This window comes from Pleurodeles waltl, chromosome 6, assembly GCF_031143425.1.
Source record: "Pleurodeles waltl isolate 20211129_DDA chromosome 6, aPleWal1.hap1.20221129, whole genome shotgun sequence".
NCBI lineage: Eukaryota > Metazoa > Chordata > Amphibia > Caudata > Salamandridae > Pleurodeles > Pleurodeles waltl.
Window position 1 is genome coordinate 561981915 of NC_090445.1, and position 17485 is coordinate 561999399.

Here is a 17485-nt window from a genome sequence, read left to right on the forward strand (position 1 = left end):
CGGCGTCAGCATAACATCACTTAATCTCCCTGTGCCTCCAAAAAATTAATATATCCTTCTGTAATGTAGTTGGTACTCATGGAAAGCCTCCAATACCTTTGCAAAGATAAAACAAGCAATTAACTAAACAAGTAATTAAGTAAACAAGCTATCCTCAGTCCTTGCTGTCAACACCAATTCACAGGCAGGAACACTCGGGAAAGAAAACCCAAGCCGAGGAAGGGTGGCAGCCAGGCAGCAAAGAGAGGGTGTAGAGAGCCCACAACGACCAAATGTGACCAAGATAACAGTCTGGTTTATAACCTTGTTTACAGCTACGTGAATGTCAGAGTAAGAATGCACTACAAATGAAAAGGGAGGCTTCCCTTGACACAAGCAGGAAACTAAGTACAAAAAACATCCCCTTCAGCCCAGATAAACAGGACAAAGCTTAGTTATACAGTAGTTGGTCCATGCTCCCACACAGAAGAAGGTGGGACAAAGAGGCATGAATGACCACTAGCAAGCAAGGATTTTTAAATGACACAAACTTCCAAATGAAATAGCTGGAAGCCCACAGAAGAAGTAAACTTAAACATATGCAAGATGTCGTACGCTTACGCTATACCTAAAAAGGAATACAGTCAAATTCCCCCAACACTTTATAAGCTTCACAATCAACTTCAAGGCAAGCAGCACCTGTGTCATCTGACTTCCCTAGATACAAGAAGCCCCCTCAGCCAGGATATACTTTCGATTCACTGCTCTCATGTGTAAAAGCCAGGACCCCTGCCCCAGTGGTGCAAAGCAAAATGATAGCCCCCTCCCCCCAGAAGAATGTGATGAGGGGCCTCTGCTGACTGATGATGTTGGATTTAATATTACTATTTTAGAAATGCCACTTTTAGAAAGTGAGCATTTCTCTGCACTTAAATCTTTCTGTGCCTTACAATCCACGTCTGGTTGGGTTTAGTTGACAGCTCCTTGTGCATTCACTCAGACACACCCCAAACACAGGATACGCAGCCTCACTAGCATACATCTGCATTTTGAATGGGTCTTCTTGGGCTGGGAGGGTGGAGGGCCTGCCTTCACTTAAAGGACTGCCACACCCACTACTGGGACCGTGGCAGACAGGATTGAACTGAAAGGGGACCTGGTGCACTTCTAAGTCACTCTTTGAAGTCTCCCCCACTTCAAAGACACATTGTGGGTATATAAACAGGGCCTCTGCCCCTACCAACTCAGACACTTCCTGGAGAAGAAACTTGAACCAGAACCTGCATCCTGCCAAGAAAAACTGCCTGGCTACCCAAAGGACTCACCTATCTGCTTTCCGTGAAGGACTGCTGCCTTGCTGTTGCCCTGCTGCCTTGCTGCTCTCTGGCTATGGTGAAGACATGCTCTCCAAGGGCTTGGATAGAGCTTACCTCCTGTTCCCTGAAGTCTCAGGACCAAAAAGACTTAGGGCAAGACGTAGCAAACGGTTTGCGAGTCGCCGTTTGCGAGTCGCAAACCTGAGTTTGCTAAGCAGAAATGCATTTTGCGAGTCGGGACCGACTCGCAAAATGCATTTCAGAGTCGCAAATAGGAAGGGGTGTTCCCTTCCTATTTGCGAGTCGGAGTGATATGCAACTCCATTTGCGACCGCGTATGCGGTCGCAAATGGAGTCGCAGTTCCCATCCACTTGAAGTGGATGGTAACTCACTCGCAAACGGGAAGGGGTCCCCATGGGACCCCTTTCCCTTTGTGACTGGACCCCAAATAATTTTTTCAGGGCAGGTAGTGGTCCAAGGGACCACTACCTGCCCTGAAAAAATTCCGAAACAAAAGGTTTCGTTTTTTTTTTTAAGTGCAGCTCGTTTTCCTTTAAGGAAAACGGGCTACACTTGAAAATAAAAAAAACTGCTTTATTTAAAAGCAGTCACGGACATGGAGGTCTGCTGACTACAGCAGGCCTCCATATCTGTGAGTGCCCATAGTCGCTATGGGGCCGCAATTTGCGACCCACCTCATTAATATTAATGAGGTGGGTCTTTGCGACCCCATAGCGACTAGCAGACGGTGTCTGAGACACCGTTCTGCATTGCAAATTGCGAGTTGCAATTTGCGAGTCGCTCGGACTCGCAAATTGCAAGTCACAATTTGTAAAGTTGCTACATCTGGCCCCTAATCTCTTCAAGAAGGACTCCTTGTGCGGCAAAATTCAACACACAGCCTGCCAGAAAGAACGCACAGCCTGCACCACAGTGAAAATTTCACTGCACGCCGAACTGGAATGACGCAGCCCGATTTTGCAACAAGAAGATCGATGCAGGAACAGCGTAGCGACTGGAAATTTGACGTACGGCCCACTGGATCGATGCACAGCCAAGCCGGAACGATGCAGCCCGACTTCCAGAGAGGAACTGACGCAGCACCTCTTTCCACCCCTTTGTTTCCATGCATTTCATCCTCTGTGGTTCTTTGTGGAGTTTTTTCACGCGAGCCAGGTACCATGTGCTTGAAAGAGACTTTGGGGGTGATTCTAACTCTGGCGGGCGGCGAAGGCCGCCCGCCAGAGTTCCCCCCTCCAGAATACCGCACCGCGGTCGTAAGACCGCTGCCGTGATTCTGGGTTTTCCACTGGGCTGGCGGGCGACCGCCAAAAGTCCGCCCGCCAGCCCAGTGGAAAACAACCTTCCCACGAGGACGCCGGCTCTGAATGGAGCCGGCGGAGTGGGAAGGTGCGACGGGTGCAGTTGCACCCGTCGCGAATTTCACTGTCTGCAATGCAGACAGTGAAATTCAAAGTGGGGCCCTCTTACGGGGGCCCCTGCAGTGCCCATGCCATTGGCATGGGCACTGCAGGGGCCCCCAGGGGCCCCAGGACACCCCATACCGCCATCCTGTTCCTGGCAGCAGAGCCGCCAGGAACAGGATGGCGGTATGGGGTGTCAGAATCCCCATGGCGGCGCAGCGAGCTGCGCCGCCATGGAGGATTCTTTTGGGCAGCGGAAAACCGGCGGGAGACCGCCGGTTTTCCTCTTCTGACCGCGGGCAAACCACCGCGGTCAGAATGCCCTGCGGGGCACCGCCAACCTGTTGGCGGTGCTCCCGCCAACCCTGGCCCCGGCGGTCCATAACCGCCGGGGTCAGAATTACCCCCTTTGTTTGCTTTTAAAAAGACTTAAGACACTTTATACCACTTTTCAGTGATAACTCAACATATAGTTATTGCATTTTAATCGTTTTGACCTGCTTTTATCCAGATAAATATTATATATTTTTCTAAACACTGTGTGGTGTATTTTTGTGGGGCTATATGGTGTTGTTGTATGATTTATTTCACAAATACTTTACACATTGCCTTCTAAGTTAAGCCTGACTGCTCAGTACCAAGCTACTAAAGGGTGGGCACAGGATAATTTGGATTGTGTGTGACTTACCCTGACTAGAGTGAGGGTCCTTGCTTGGTCAGGTGGTAACCTGACTGCCAACCAAAGACCCCATTTCTAACACCCTGCATATAGCTAAAGCACTTCCATTTTCCATCTTCCTCTATCTGCAACAGAAAATGAAACTATTGCCATTTATCATCCTAATTTAAATCTGCCATGCTAATTTTAATAGAATACCACTTTCACCACCCCATCATCAGAGTTCCTAGCTGGCTAACACAATTTCCCCCCAGAAATTTATTTTTCCTGTTCTTACTAAATAGGGACACCACCCTCCTCCGACACAAACTATGGACGAAAGCTCCAGATTATTTCTTTTTTTGGTTTTTGGAAACAAACGTCTCCCCAGGTGTTTGTTTCTGAAAATCAAACAAAATGTAAATGCACTTTTACTGACCATTAACACTATTGCACCAGACACACTAGCTTCACTCATGTGGATAAGCAAAGAAAGTCCTTCTAGTGGGCACATGGGGCACACAGCATCTGCCGAATTATTGCTGTTTGAGGGAGGAGGTAGGGTCTTGTGGGGGGAGGGGGGAGGGGGGATGGCCAGGTGATTAGGTGGGGGTTACAGTGTGTCAGTCCCTGGGCATAGCAGTAGATAGACATTGGAGGGAGAGTGGCCGGGGGTGGGTGTATGTGCCTGTCACTAAAGAAAAAACAGCCTCCCCATGTTTGGGGAGGTTATGAAATGGGAAAGAGAACTTAACTCTACAGATCCTCCAGAAATCTATAAGAAACCTAATACATGTAGAGGTTTCCAGCTCACCCCCTGTTCACCGTGTGATATTGGCAGTTCACTGGGTGTCCTTGTGAAAACTGCCACTATCATGTGGCACATGGGGGGCACTGTATGTTGGCAGGCCTGTTGCAAATGAATTTCAGCAGGCACAGAAATAGTGTTTGTATTAAAATGTAAAGTGGAAACCCGATCTATCTAAAGAAAGGTGACTAATGAATATGAGTGAAAAAGAGACAGCGAAAGCAGCCAAATAACTTAATTTGCCTAATTTCCTTTATCGCAAAAGCAAATATAGCTATGGTTGGTTTTGATAATATGTTTTAAATGTAGACATTATGTTAAACATTGCTGAGTGATTAAAATGAAGGTAGGATGTCTGACACTTCCATTTACCTAGATACAGGAGATCTATGTTTTTTCCGCATTTCCATGTGCTTCAGTATTTTTGGCTATCCTCAAGAGGTTAAATCTATATGGAGAGTTGATATTTAGGGCATTTATTGCAAGATTTTTTTCAAGTCTAATACATCTCTAATACAGATTATGGTGCTATCACAATACAGTGCTTTGGTTTTTCACTTGATGTCACCACTGGACAATGAACACGGATGCTGAGGACTGCCAATACCACTCTGCAAGTGCATTGGGGTTCAGGGTTTTACATGGGTGATTTTAATGGAAATTCATCTCTAAAGATGTCTGATGTAATTGATTCCAGTGTCCATACACTTGACATTTGTAGCATTTTTAAGCTGTAAAATGGACTTCGACTACTGATTTTAATATTAAACCATTGTTGGCAGTCAATAATGACTTCTTCGAATTATATGTGGATTGTTCAGTAGCAGGACATAACTGTCCTTCATCTGCCACTGAGAAATTTCAGACCTAATATTTTGAGCATATCGGTTGAACCCACCAACTTAAATTACTCTTTTAACCAGTGTGCAATCATGATGACTAGGCAGCAAAGAGTGCTGACATGATGTCCCATTATCCTGTGTTACCAGCAATATTATTTGTATGTTACTTGTGTCACATGATTTGAACCGAGGAAACCATTTTGAATAACTATTGATGCCACTGGTTGCAATAAACTAGGGGACAGTTCAGTGTGGACACATCTAAGAGCACTTAATCCTTGCGAACTTCTACAGGGTCTTGCTGCTTTGAATGTGCACTCCTTGTCCTTTTCATGGGGGCACAGGGACATAAACATTGATGCTTAGCTTGGCCTACTGCACTGAGCTCTTAGACTTGGATGTAGATGATGTCATAAGTTCAGCTACTATTTCACATGAAACACAATCGTTGATTAGTTTCACACTATCATTATTTACAAATGAACAGTTTCTGGTTAAAATGATTTAATTAGTACACAAATCACCTACATTGATCTGTAAATAAATTGTGACATGTCACTGAATGCTTTGATGTAGATATGAAGATATATTTCTAACTAATTAAGAAATGCTGAGGGGGAGAAGGACGGCGGAAAAGCAATATAAACACCCTTGCAGTGGTGGAATTCTTTAACAGTTCTAAGCCAAAAGCAGACTTTTGAAAACTACAGTAAAGTAATTGATAATTGAAACTTATTTTAAACTGGGCATATTTCTGGAAAGTGGATATTCTGTGTTTCTGCATAGCAGAGCTTAGGGAAAGAGAAGTAGACATGTGACCAGCATGACAAACTTAGCTGATGCAGAATGCAGTTTAAGCAACAATCACTTATGCAGATTGGGAAAACAGGAAGGCAGTGCGGGGCAACCACCACTAGAGCTGTCGACTTTGCAGCCGAGGACTTGGGTTCGAGTCACGGCGTCAGCATAACATCACTTAATCTCCCTGTGCCTCCAAAAAATTAATATATCCTTCTGTAATGTAGTTGGTACTCATGGAAAGCCTCCAATACCTTTGCAAAGATAAAACAAGCAATTAACTAAACAAGTAATTAAGTAAACAAGCTATCCTCAGTCCTTGCTGTCAACACCAATTCACAGGCAGGAACACTCGGGAAAGAAAACCCAAGCCGAGGAAGGGTGGCAGCCAGGCAGCAAAGAGAGGGTGTAGAGAGCCCACAACGACCAAATGTGACCAAGATAACAGTCTGGTTTATAACCTTGTTTACAGCTACGTGAATGTCAGAGTAAGAATGCACTACAAATGAAAAGGGAGGCTTCCCTTGACACAAGCAGGAAACTAAGTACAAAAAACATCCCCTTCAGCCCAGATAAACAGGACAAAGCTTAGTTATACAGTAGTTGGTCCATGCTCCCACACAGAAGAAGGTGGGACAAAGAGGCATGAATGACCACTAGCAAGCAAGGATTTTTAAATGACACAAACTTCCAAATGAAATAGCTGGAAGCCCACAGAAGAAGTAAACTTAAACATATGCAAGATGTCGTACGCTTACGCTATACCTAAAAAGGAATACAGTCAAATTCCCCCAACACTTTATAAGCTTCACAATCAACTTCAAGGCAAGCAGCACCTGTGTCATCTGACTTCCCTAGATACAAGAAGCCCCCTCAGCCAGGATATACTTTCGATTCACTGCTCTCATGTGTAAAAGCCAGGACCCCTGCCCCAGTGGTGCAAAGCAAAATGATAGCCCCCTCCCCCCAGAAGAATGTGATGAGGGGCCTCTGAAGGGTTGTGCCCCCCCCCCAAAACCTTTCAACCCTCCTTCCCCCAGTCTTCCCTGAGCCTCAAGGGCTGCAGGGGCCTACATTACGCCCCTGCTACCACCCATATAAGTTACTAAACATTTGTGGCCGTTTATAATGAAAGGTGAAATAACGACTATATTCACGCTTTCTTTCCTGCATGCCTCCACATCAGTCAAGGATTGGCTAACGTTTAGAACTCCCTAGAATTAATTAAATAATGGATTCTTTGGGTGTAAATATCTAGCCAAACAAAGGAAAATTGAAGGGTTGCAAGAAGACATGTGACCTAGACACAAACAATATCTGTAAGAACATTCACGGCTATTCACAGGTGTGTTTGAGTGGATTTCAGATCATTTGAGCAGACAAACTGTAAGATTTGTCGACTCTGTCCATATTGGAATGAGACGGGATTTGGGGCCAGATGTAGCAAAGCTTTAGCGATTCGCTAAAGCCACTTTGAGATGTAGAAATCGGAACCGACTCGCAAAATGCATTTCCGAGTCGCAAATAGGAAGGGGTGTTCCCTTCCTATTTGCGAGTCGCAATGGTATGCATTTTTATTTGCGACCGCGATTGCAGTCGCAAATGAAAGCGCAGTTACCATCCACTTGAAGTGGATGGTAACCCAGGTGCAAATCCCCTTTGTGTCTGGCACAAAAATTAATTTTTCAGAGCAGGCAGTGGTCCAATGGACCACTACCTGCCCTGAAAAATACAGAAACTAAAGGTTTCGGTTTTTTTTTCAAAGTGCAGCTCGTTTTCCTTTAAGGAAAACGGGTTGCACTTTGAAAAAAAAAACTGCTTTATTTAAAAGCAGTCACGGACATGGTGGTCTGCTGTTCCCAGCAGGCCACCATCCCCGTGAGTGCCCTGAATCGCTATGGGGTCGCAAATTGCGACCCACCTCATTAATATTAATGAGGTGGGTCTTTGCGACCCCATAGCGACTCGCAGAAGGTGTCTGAGATACCTTTCTGCTTTCCAAATTGCGATTTGCAATTTGCGAGTCGCTGGGACTCGCAAATTGCAACTCGCAATTTGGAACCTACCTACATCTGGCCCTTGGTGTGTTCTATCGATACTGATGGGCGACATTGCGTACACAAAAGAGTTCAAGAGATACTGACGGGAGACACTGCCGTCGTACACCAATGCTAAATTAACATATAATCCGAACCGTACGGTTTCGCGTGTACCAGGGGATTGCCAAGTTTTCCCCCACACTCACTTTCTGAGGACCCTTAGGAAGTAGAAGAGTCTTACCCCTGATGCATAGTCTCCAGTAATTTGAACTCGCTGGAAGTGCGGCACTCTCAGGTAGGAGGGCACATAAGATTCTGCATCACCGGCTGTCTGTGTTTTTTCAGTTGGTTCACTCTCTGGTACAGTAAGAAGCATAGACTTCAAAAACTCCAAACGCTTTCTCCTGAAATGGAAGAGGCCAAGGTATTCATTTTTGTTCAATTTGAGATATTTTGCAGTTAACAATCAATATTTTTCATGAGACTCATACAGCCACATCTGCACATTAGGGATAGGCATAAACGAACAGTAAATATTGAAAAACACGACATACTTATGCAGGACTTAATAACGCCACAAGGTTGCTACTGAGTGATGTCTGGAAGTAAACATTACATTTGGTTAGAAGTGCGTAGAATGCATTTTGTTAAGTGGTAAAAGAAATGTGTGCGTCTTTCACATAGAGGGAGTAGTGAGATAGCAATTGCACATTCTCCTTTTGGGGCGAAAACAGAGCGATGGCCTCTATTTAAACTGACTAGTCCAATGGAATACATCGAATTCAAATATTGGTACAGTTACGAATTTAACTATATCCAGCAGACAAATTCGGGCATTTTTGCAAGGAAAAAAGCATATGCTTTGTGGTTATAAATTGAACAACCCAGAGAAAAAAGTATCATTCAACTTATCATAAGAAACTTGGAAAAGACAAAAAGAAAGGCAATCGGATAGAGTCCGATAGAAGGCGATAAATGGGTGGTTGGATAGGGTGGGTGGAAGGAAGGATGGGTGCAAGGATGCAAGATTAGAACAAAAAAGGAAAGGAAAGAGAGTGTCCAGAGGGAGGAAAAGGAAGATGTAGAATTAGCATCACACTTTCAAATAGATGTGCATAAATAAAATTACATGACACACACAAAAGGTTGAATGTAAATTCAGAAATCTTACATATAAAATAACAATTATTCAACAAATAGCAGTCCTTCTTGAATAAGCAGCCCTTCTCACTCAAAGACGGCAAAAATGCTTTTCCAAATGTCCAAATGTCCTAAATGCAATTATACAGAATCGCAGTTTGGGTGCAGAAATCACTATATGGAAGGGGTGTGCTTAGGGCGTCCTATTCCAAATAATGATTTCCAGTGTTATGTATCAAGCTTTTGTAATGGACATGCGGTCAAAAGCTTGATACAGCTCAACTCAAAGTTGGTGGTAATGCATTCGCAAATTGGAAGTGGTCCCGTTCCCCCGCGTGAATGTTGGGAAAACTTTTTTAGGAGCAGGCAGTGGTCCTAGGGACCACTGCCTGCTCTTAAAAAATGAAAATAAAACATTTCATTTTTTATTGTTGAAATGCATCCCATTTTCCTTTAAGGGAAATGGAGTGCATTTCAACAAAAAAATCCTTAATTCAAAGGAAATCACAGACATGATGGTCTGCTGACCTCAGCAAACCATCATCACTGTGATGCAGGCTTTCCTAATGGGTCACAAACTGCGACCTAATAATATTCATGAGGTAGGTCGATTTACGACCCATTAGGAATCGTAGGTATGAAACAAAAAGTTTTGTGCATAAGGAATAGCGATTTCCGAAAAGTGATTCGGATAAAATCGATATTTGGAAATTGCTATTCCTACTCTTTGTACATCTAGCCCTGTATCTCTTTAGGATTATGAAGCCTAACCAGGACCATGCCTGTTTCACAAACTACTCTATTTTATACAAATGTTCATTTGGCATATGCCTTTCTAAAATATCTTAACCCTTTAAGTGCCATGGTGTTTTAAGTCCCTGTGTCATTTTGCTATATCAAAATGTTTATATTAGGACGTTCAAACAATTTTAATTTCTTTGATTTGTTGAGCATTTTATTTACAGCTGTTTGTGAGCTAGTTATTGAAGTACCGCTCCAGCATCAGTACATGTTTGCATCCTGAAGATATACATCAAAGTTTTTATATGGATTTTTCTAACATATATGCTCATTCTTTTCTTTTGATTTTCATAAGACAAACACAAAATGCGGAAAACACTGCCCTGTATGCTACTGAGTCTGGCAATACCAAATATGCACAGATGTTTATGGGTGTTATTGTCTGCACATGCTCTAATGCATTAAGGTGACATAATGCTAAATTATAGCAGAATCCCTGGCTACGATGCTCTATTTGTTTTATGACTGGCATCCACTTTAGTGGTAACTAGAAAAAGCTTTCCTTATTCACAAAGGTAAGTATATATATGTGGACATTGCTGCATGTAGAGACCTCATAGCCACGGATTGAATTCACCTCTTCTGTACAGGTATGTCAGCCTAGATTGAGATGTATATGTCTATTCTCCATCAAATGATGAGGAGGCGGAAAGTTTTACTACCTAATTACCTACTGTAAAATTACTCTCAGTAACTTTACACCTATTTCTGGAGATCTTTGTCACTGGGGTGGAGATACCTGAATAGAAAATATTAAGGAAAATTAATAAAGTTAGAATAGGTTTAAAAAGAATAAATAAATGAAACATGTAAATGTAGGTTTAATACTTTTAACATTGACAATTTTTAAAAATAAATGTAATACAAAAATTAATTTTGTTTTATTTAATATTTCTTCTGATACGTTGTTTGTGTTAGTGTTATCCCCTGCCTCCTTTGATTTCTTTAGGACTGTGTTGCCATACCAGTGTTTTCCACATGTGGAGCACGTCTTACTCCAAGGCTTGACTGGAGTAGATTTGAGCCTGATTTTCAGTAGTATTACTAAAGTAGATGTATGTATGTATTTTGTGACTTCAAATCATCTTACCTATTTCCGGGTGTGTCTTTGTATGTCATCCCTAAACACCTCTTTTGGGGCCAGATGCAGGAAACAAATAGCGAGTCGCAAACGGCAAAAATGCCGTTTGCGACTCGCTATTCGCGTTTCCCAATGCAGAAATGCATATTGCGAGTCGGTACCGACTCGCAATATGCATTTCCGAATCGCAAATAGGAAGGGGTGTTCCCTTCCTATTTGCGATTCTGAGTGTTATGCAATACCATTTGCGACCGCATATGCGGTCGCAAATGGTGACTCAGTTACCATCCACTTCAAGTGGATGGTAACCCACTCGCAAATTGGAAGGGGTCCCCATGGGACTCCTTCCACTTTGTGAATGGACCCACAAATATTTTTTCAGGGTAGGTAGTGGTCCAAGGGACCACTACCTGCCCTGAAAAAAAACCGAAACTAAAGGTTTCGTTTTTTTTTTTTAAGTGCAGCTCGTTTTCCTTTAAGGAAAACGGGCTACACTTAAAAAAAAAAAAAGACTGCTTTATTTAAAGCAGTCACGAACATGGAGGTCTGCTGACGACAGCAGGCCTCCATGTTTGCGAGTGCCTAGACTCGCTATGGGGCCGCAATTAGCGACCCACCTCATGAATATTAATGAGGTGGGTCATTGTGACCCCATAGCGAGTCGCAGTCGGTGTCTGAGACACCGTACTGCATACCAATTTGCGAGTTGCAAATTGCGAGTCGCAGGGACTCGCAATTTGCAAGTCGCAAATTAGCATTTTGCTACATCTGGCCCTTAATTTCCTTACACCACCTACTTTTATGGTATTTCTCCATTTTGTACCCAGCTCCCTTTTCCCTACCATCTACAGTATACTACTAAAAGATATGAGGGATCTCCGCACCCGCAGTGGAGATCTTCATACAGAAAAGTTAGGAGTGGTGAAAATCTCTAGCCAGAGGTTTGAAAATTCCATTTTAGGTTTATGAAAAGGAGCACTACTCCATATACCACAAAATGGTGTCTATGAATAGGGCATTTTTTTTCTAATTCAATGCACAGTAACAATTCAATTGGTGTGTGGCAAACATTACCACTCTTTTTCCTTAGAGTTTCCTGTGTCAGGATACTAGAATAAATATAGATTTTTAATGCGTGTGGGGCAACAAGAAATGGCAGTTTTCAGAATGTTTGTATAATTTTCCAATAGATTAGTTTCCCTTTAGCATACCTCACATTGAAGCTTATCGGTAGAGAGGGTCAACCCACCTTTTAATTACCCTAGGTTCTCATTGAGTTGCCATAGCAGGCATGCTTGAGTTTTGAATGGGTTTGGGGAGGCAACTGGTACTAAATCAAATAGAGTGCAGGTACCTTATTTAAGAACTGAGGACAGCTTATTCCATCACAAAGGTGATGGCTATCCCAGCCGCCTTATTAAATGTACCCTATATCCTATGGCCCTCTTAATAAGTCAGGCAGGATATCGGTCAAGTTGTGAGAGAGTCGCCAGTCCGCCAAACTCTAAATCACGCCCCAAGTCTAACAAAATACTGTTTTTGTACTGGAGAGCCTAGTGGTTAAGACAGAAGATGAAAGAACTGTGAACAGTCCCAGTTATTTCACTTCCTTTCCCAATTCTTGTTACTTGGGTTTGTGGAGTAAAAAGAAGGGTTGTGGAGGCTGACTAGACCAACCTATTGGCTCTCTACCTCACAAAAGTAACAAACGTGAGCATGGAAGTGACAGCTGAGGGTGATCGAAGGAGGAGCTGGATGCTCCTCCATAGACCTCTGAAAAAAAAAATTCCCAGAGCCATTCTCAGAATAAATAAAATAGATTAAGCCATTGAAACTTCTTCTCTCACCACATAGGTTATCGCCGTTGGGAAAGAAGCTATGTTTCTTTTCAAATTTGCAAATGCATGCATCCCATTTTTAGGTCTCAACCACAGACAACTGGCAGACCGTTTCACATACTTAGAGTGAGATTTGGGGTTGCCACTCATGATCAGAAGGCTGTGTTGTCTACTTCTTATGCTTTTGAGTTGATGGTTTTTGTTCAATCCAGAAGCATTTGTCTCCCAGTATTCTGAATGGATAAGTTGTATCCTTTACTGCTGACTTGATGGGACTTTTTTATTTTGCTTTCCGCACTACCTAGGAGCACATACGCCTTTTTATTCTCTCTACCCGCTAGATCATTTTATCCCCAGTGCACTCCCTTTTTAGTCCTTTGCCCTTTTCCCAGTGCTCCCCCTCCCACTCCTTGTTCTGTTAATAATAATAATAATAATAATAATAATAATTATAATTATAATAATAACAACAATAATAACAACAGTAACAATAATAATAATAATAATAATCAGTTATTATAATAAATATTATTATTACTATTATTATTATTATTATTGTTGCTGCTCTTGTTGTTGTTGTTATTATCACTATAATTATTAGCAGGAGTTATATAAGAGCCTAGAAGCTACAGGGTGCCTTCAAGCTGCTTGTTTGCTTTTTTTGCTCTTGGGTTTGCTGTTTTACATTTATTTACTTTCAATTTCATGTTTTAAAAAGGCAATTCACCATAGTAGAATGGTAACGTAAAGACGGCTGCCAATCAACGGCAGATTTGCTTACGGATGTGCCACAACGCACACAATTGCATGTGTCACAATGCTTGCATATGCATTGGTGATCTTCTTGAGATGGGATATCTTTGATAGAAAACACACTGCAAAATTACCAGATATGCACATGCAGCTAATGATAAAGCATTGCCCAAAACAATAGCTAGACCTTTGAGAGCAGGAACACATTGACTTTGTCAATGCTTGGTGAATTAGGTCTTATTATATAGAGACCCAGAAAAGGAATGTTATTTGGAATGTTTACAGTGGTGGTTTCTTTTTGAAGGTGGGGGAGTATCGCCACCTCCCCCCCGCCCGCTGCAAGGTGCACAGGAAAAAATAGAATGATAATGAAAAGATTTCACTGTCATTTTATTTTTTCCCCTGCAGCGCGCACCAGCCCAGAAATATGGTGGGAGTGTTCTCTGCTGCCGTCAACAGAAGATTGGCTTTGGTTCTGGCAGTAGAGGACTGGAGCAGTGCCTGGAAGGGGCGCTCCAAAGTAGGCATGTCACTTTGGCCGGCTGCTTTACGTTGGCCAAAGTGACATGCGCACCTCGAAGCTCTCCACTCAGCTTTCTAAGACAGCAGAGACCAGTCAAAGGCCTTGAGGACCTGAAGGAGCGTCCAGCCAGGATGCTCCACCCAATCCAGGCGTTTCTTTCATGAAGGTTAAAGGCATGAGAGCAGCACCTAGATTGGTTAGGGTAGCTCTTCCGGCATGGGAGAGCAGAAGCACACGGAGAGCATGCAGCCCGCGGGTAAGTGCCTTTTTAAAAAATGTGTAATGTTTGTGTAATGCATGTGTGCAATGTTATGTACATGTGTAGTGCATGTAAGTGTGTAGTGCATGTAAGTGTAGTGTGTGTGTTATAGTTAGTGTTATTTTGGCTTTAGGACAGAGGGGTGGTTTACGTTGGGGTTTTTGAGGGAGAGGTTTTTTTATATATATATATTTTTTTGCGAAGTGGTGGGGCACTTCACTTGCCCCCACCACTTAAAAAAAGTACAAGATGCAGATGACTGTTTATCGACATGTCCTGATGAAAGCAAAATATTAAAACAATCTCTTTTCAGCATATGTATGGCGTCCCAGTCTGCACAAAATATAATTTACACAGAAAAATATTACTTGAACTGGAATTTTTAATTATGTTGAAAACAAATATTTAAAACATACTTATAAGTTAAATGTATTTTAATTATTATATAAGTTTAAAGAAATGTACTGTAAAGTTTACTTTATTATTTGTAGTTTAAGGTAAATACTGTAAATGATTTTACAATAACATTTTACGTTTAAATGTTTTGATATTTATTTTTAAAGTTTCATATTTTTTAATTTTCCCTATGCTTTCTGATTGGTCTCCATCTATGTCTGAAAAATTATGGTGTGGGAGGTATGTAAGTCTGCACATAGGAATAACTTTCCACTTGGAAATGCTGACTAGGAAAAAAGGTGTACCAAATCTACATGGTGTAAATTTGCTTTCGGGAACTGGGCCCATTGTGTGAATGTGTTTTTATGCAATGGTGACTGGTTGCGCTTTTGTGAGTGCTTGAGCTTCTGTGCGTAAATGTGTGTGTTGCTGTAAATGTGTGTGAGTAAACATGTTTGTGCAGACATGCATTATAAGTTTCAAAAGGTCTCTAAATATTTTCACGATTCAGACTTCAAAACTGATAATCCATATGCATTTATGTGTTCCAGTATACGGACACCTATCAGCATCCCATCAGCTATTAGGTTCACAATTTGCACGCTCGGCACCTGTCGTGGAGATGCACTATCAGCTAAACTGTGTTCAGTGGTCTCCCAATGTAGGCACTGCTGTTATGTCAATCATAAACAAAACTGCAGTGTGGCCGCCAACAAAACCTTATTGTTCTTGATGGTGGTTGTATGTAATTTCTCCTAAAGTAATGTACATGTTCATACCTCAAGTTAGAGCTATTAGTGTTGTAAATTCCTAACTGGACTTTTCTTGCCACATAAATTGAAGATATAAATTAAAACAGTTGACATAAGTGAGCTGATTCAAAGCCCCACAGCCGCCGTGAGTGCGAAGGAGAGACACAAATGAAAAAAGATTTTAGCTCGCAGTCAAACATATCGGCAAACATGCAATTATCCATGTAACCGGGTCAGTCCCCAAAGCGGAAACAAAACCGCCCCATGGCAGACAAACGTAAAGCATTTACCAATGTCATCAATCTACTTTTGAAAGGCAAGCCCACAAATGAGTGAAACTGATGGGCGTGAGGTGGGATTAGTCAAAAGCCTGCATAGATACCAACAAGTCACAAGCGCTGCTATGCTCGACTTAAAAAATTCAGTTTCCTTCACCATAAAAGCAGGAATTCTAGAATGCCTATTGTGGGAGATGCAGGAGTAGGTAAAGAGAAGAGGCTATTATCCCCTACACTGAATGCCCCGTTAACATGCTGTTCTCTCATTCCAATAGGTAAGCGTGTTGGTTCCTTACAGCAACATTTGTGATGTTATCCCCCCTACAGAAAATGCAGGTGGTACCTCCTCACGCACTGTGAATATGAAATCATTGCCAAGACCCAGTCGATAGTAATACCTACTGGTTGTAAGTCCTGTGTACCCCAGCACAATGCAGCGCAAACTCCTGAGCCCTGATGAAGCAGAAAAAGAAAGCCTAACAAATATTCATATATCATGTAACAAAATCGTATAAGGTAGTGTGATTTTAGTAAAGAAAAATAATGTACATGGGAAAATGTGCCCACGAGGTAGTTCGCCATTATTATAAACGAGCTTAATTAATCATGAAGAATCAATAATGTAGTAATCCGTCATAATTGCAAATGTATTCTATGATTTTCTTGTTGAAACTGTTATATGCTTAGCTTAAATTTAGCAGAGGCTTTGGCCTTGTTGCCTGGTATCAAATTTTGACTGCGTGGTTTTCACTTGTATTAACAAAAATGTATTTTAACTCTAAGGTTGTATTTTTCCAGTAGAAATGACTAATACACTTATCTCAAGGTTTTGTGCTAGGCTAGTTTCAGCCCCTTTGAAGCAAGGTCAGTTTCTGCAGGTGCAGACAATGAAGACACTGATATAGAATTAATTGGCAAACTTTGTAGCAACTTGTGTTCCAAGGCTCCAAGGACACCTGATGCATAAATGAGTACTAAGAGAAATACACTATTCATTGGTCAAAAGGAAGCCACCCTATGAACCCTCCAATGGAAGACCCTGAAGAATTTGGAATGTTTCGTACTTAAACCCACCGGACAAAGAGAAGTCAGCCATTTTCTTTGATGCCATTTTGAAGCCAGATTCAAGATGCCTTTTTAAATGACACTTTGATGACTTTTCTCTGTCGCAGAGAAAGAGACTTTAAGAATTCTCACCCTAGAGACTTTAACTTTAATTTTGCCCCGTCTTGTCCATGCAGTAACTTTTGCCCCATTTTCCTTGCTGCCACAAGGAAACTCGCTTTAACTTTGCCTCTTTGAAATCTGCCCCATGCTGACCGAACCGGTACCTGAAGGACGAAGACTTATCTTGAATGCTGATTGTATTTGGTAATTATGAAAGGATAATTGTGTTATGCATTATGTTTTCCTTCTTAGGTACCAACTGCTTATTTTGACAGAGCCCAAGCTAGACGTTTTCTAAATTTGTGTTGACTAAATTCGTTTTGCATGAAGCCCTACATGCCAATGCTAATTAGAGGTTAGTTGAGGTATTCACTCGATGCACCATGCTGAATTGAAATCTTGTTATGCTGACCAATGCATGCAATTAGTCAAATTCAGTTACTTATATTAGTGATTTGCATTGCTATAACCGAGTGCATTATAATCCAGATTTTGCGTAGATTGCGTTTCTTCCGTCGCTATGGACAGCTAGTAATGTTCGTATACGTATATCATTTGATTTTGAGACTTACATATATTGTGTTAGCTTTGTTAATATAGGGAAATAAACTCATTAACTTTAATAAACTGGT

General features: G+C 41.9%; 1 protein-coding gene across 1 annotated transcript in view; it reads right to left on the reverse strand.

Annotated features, from left to right (window-relative positions):
* LOC138299976 (AMP deaminase 1-like) overlaps nucleotides 1-17485 on the reverse strand; it is a 342156-nt gene that overhangs the window by 275005 nt on the left and 49666 nt on the right. The window contains exon 3 of the mRNA XM_069238734.1: nucleotides 8107-8269. Coding sequence (XP_069094835.1) covers nucleotides 8107-8269 — 163 coding nt within the window. The remainder of the gene's footprint in view (nucleotides 1-8106; nucleotides 8270-17485) is intronic.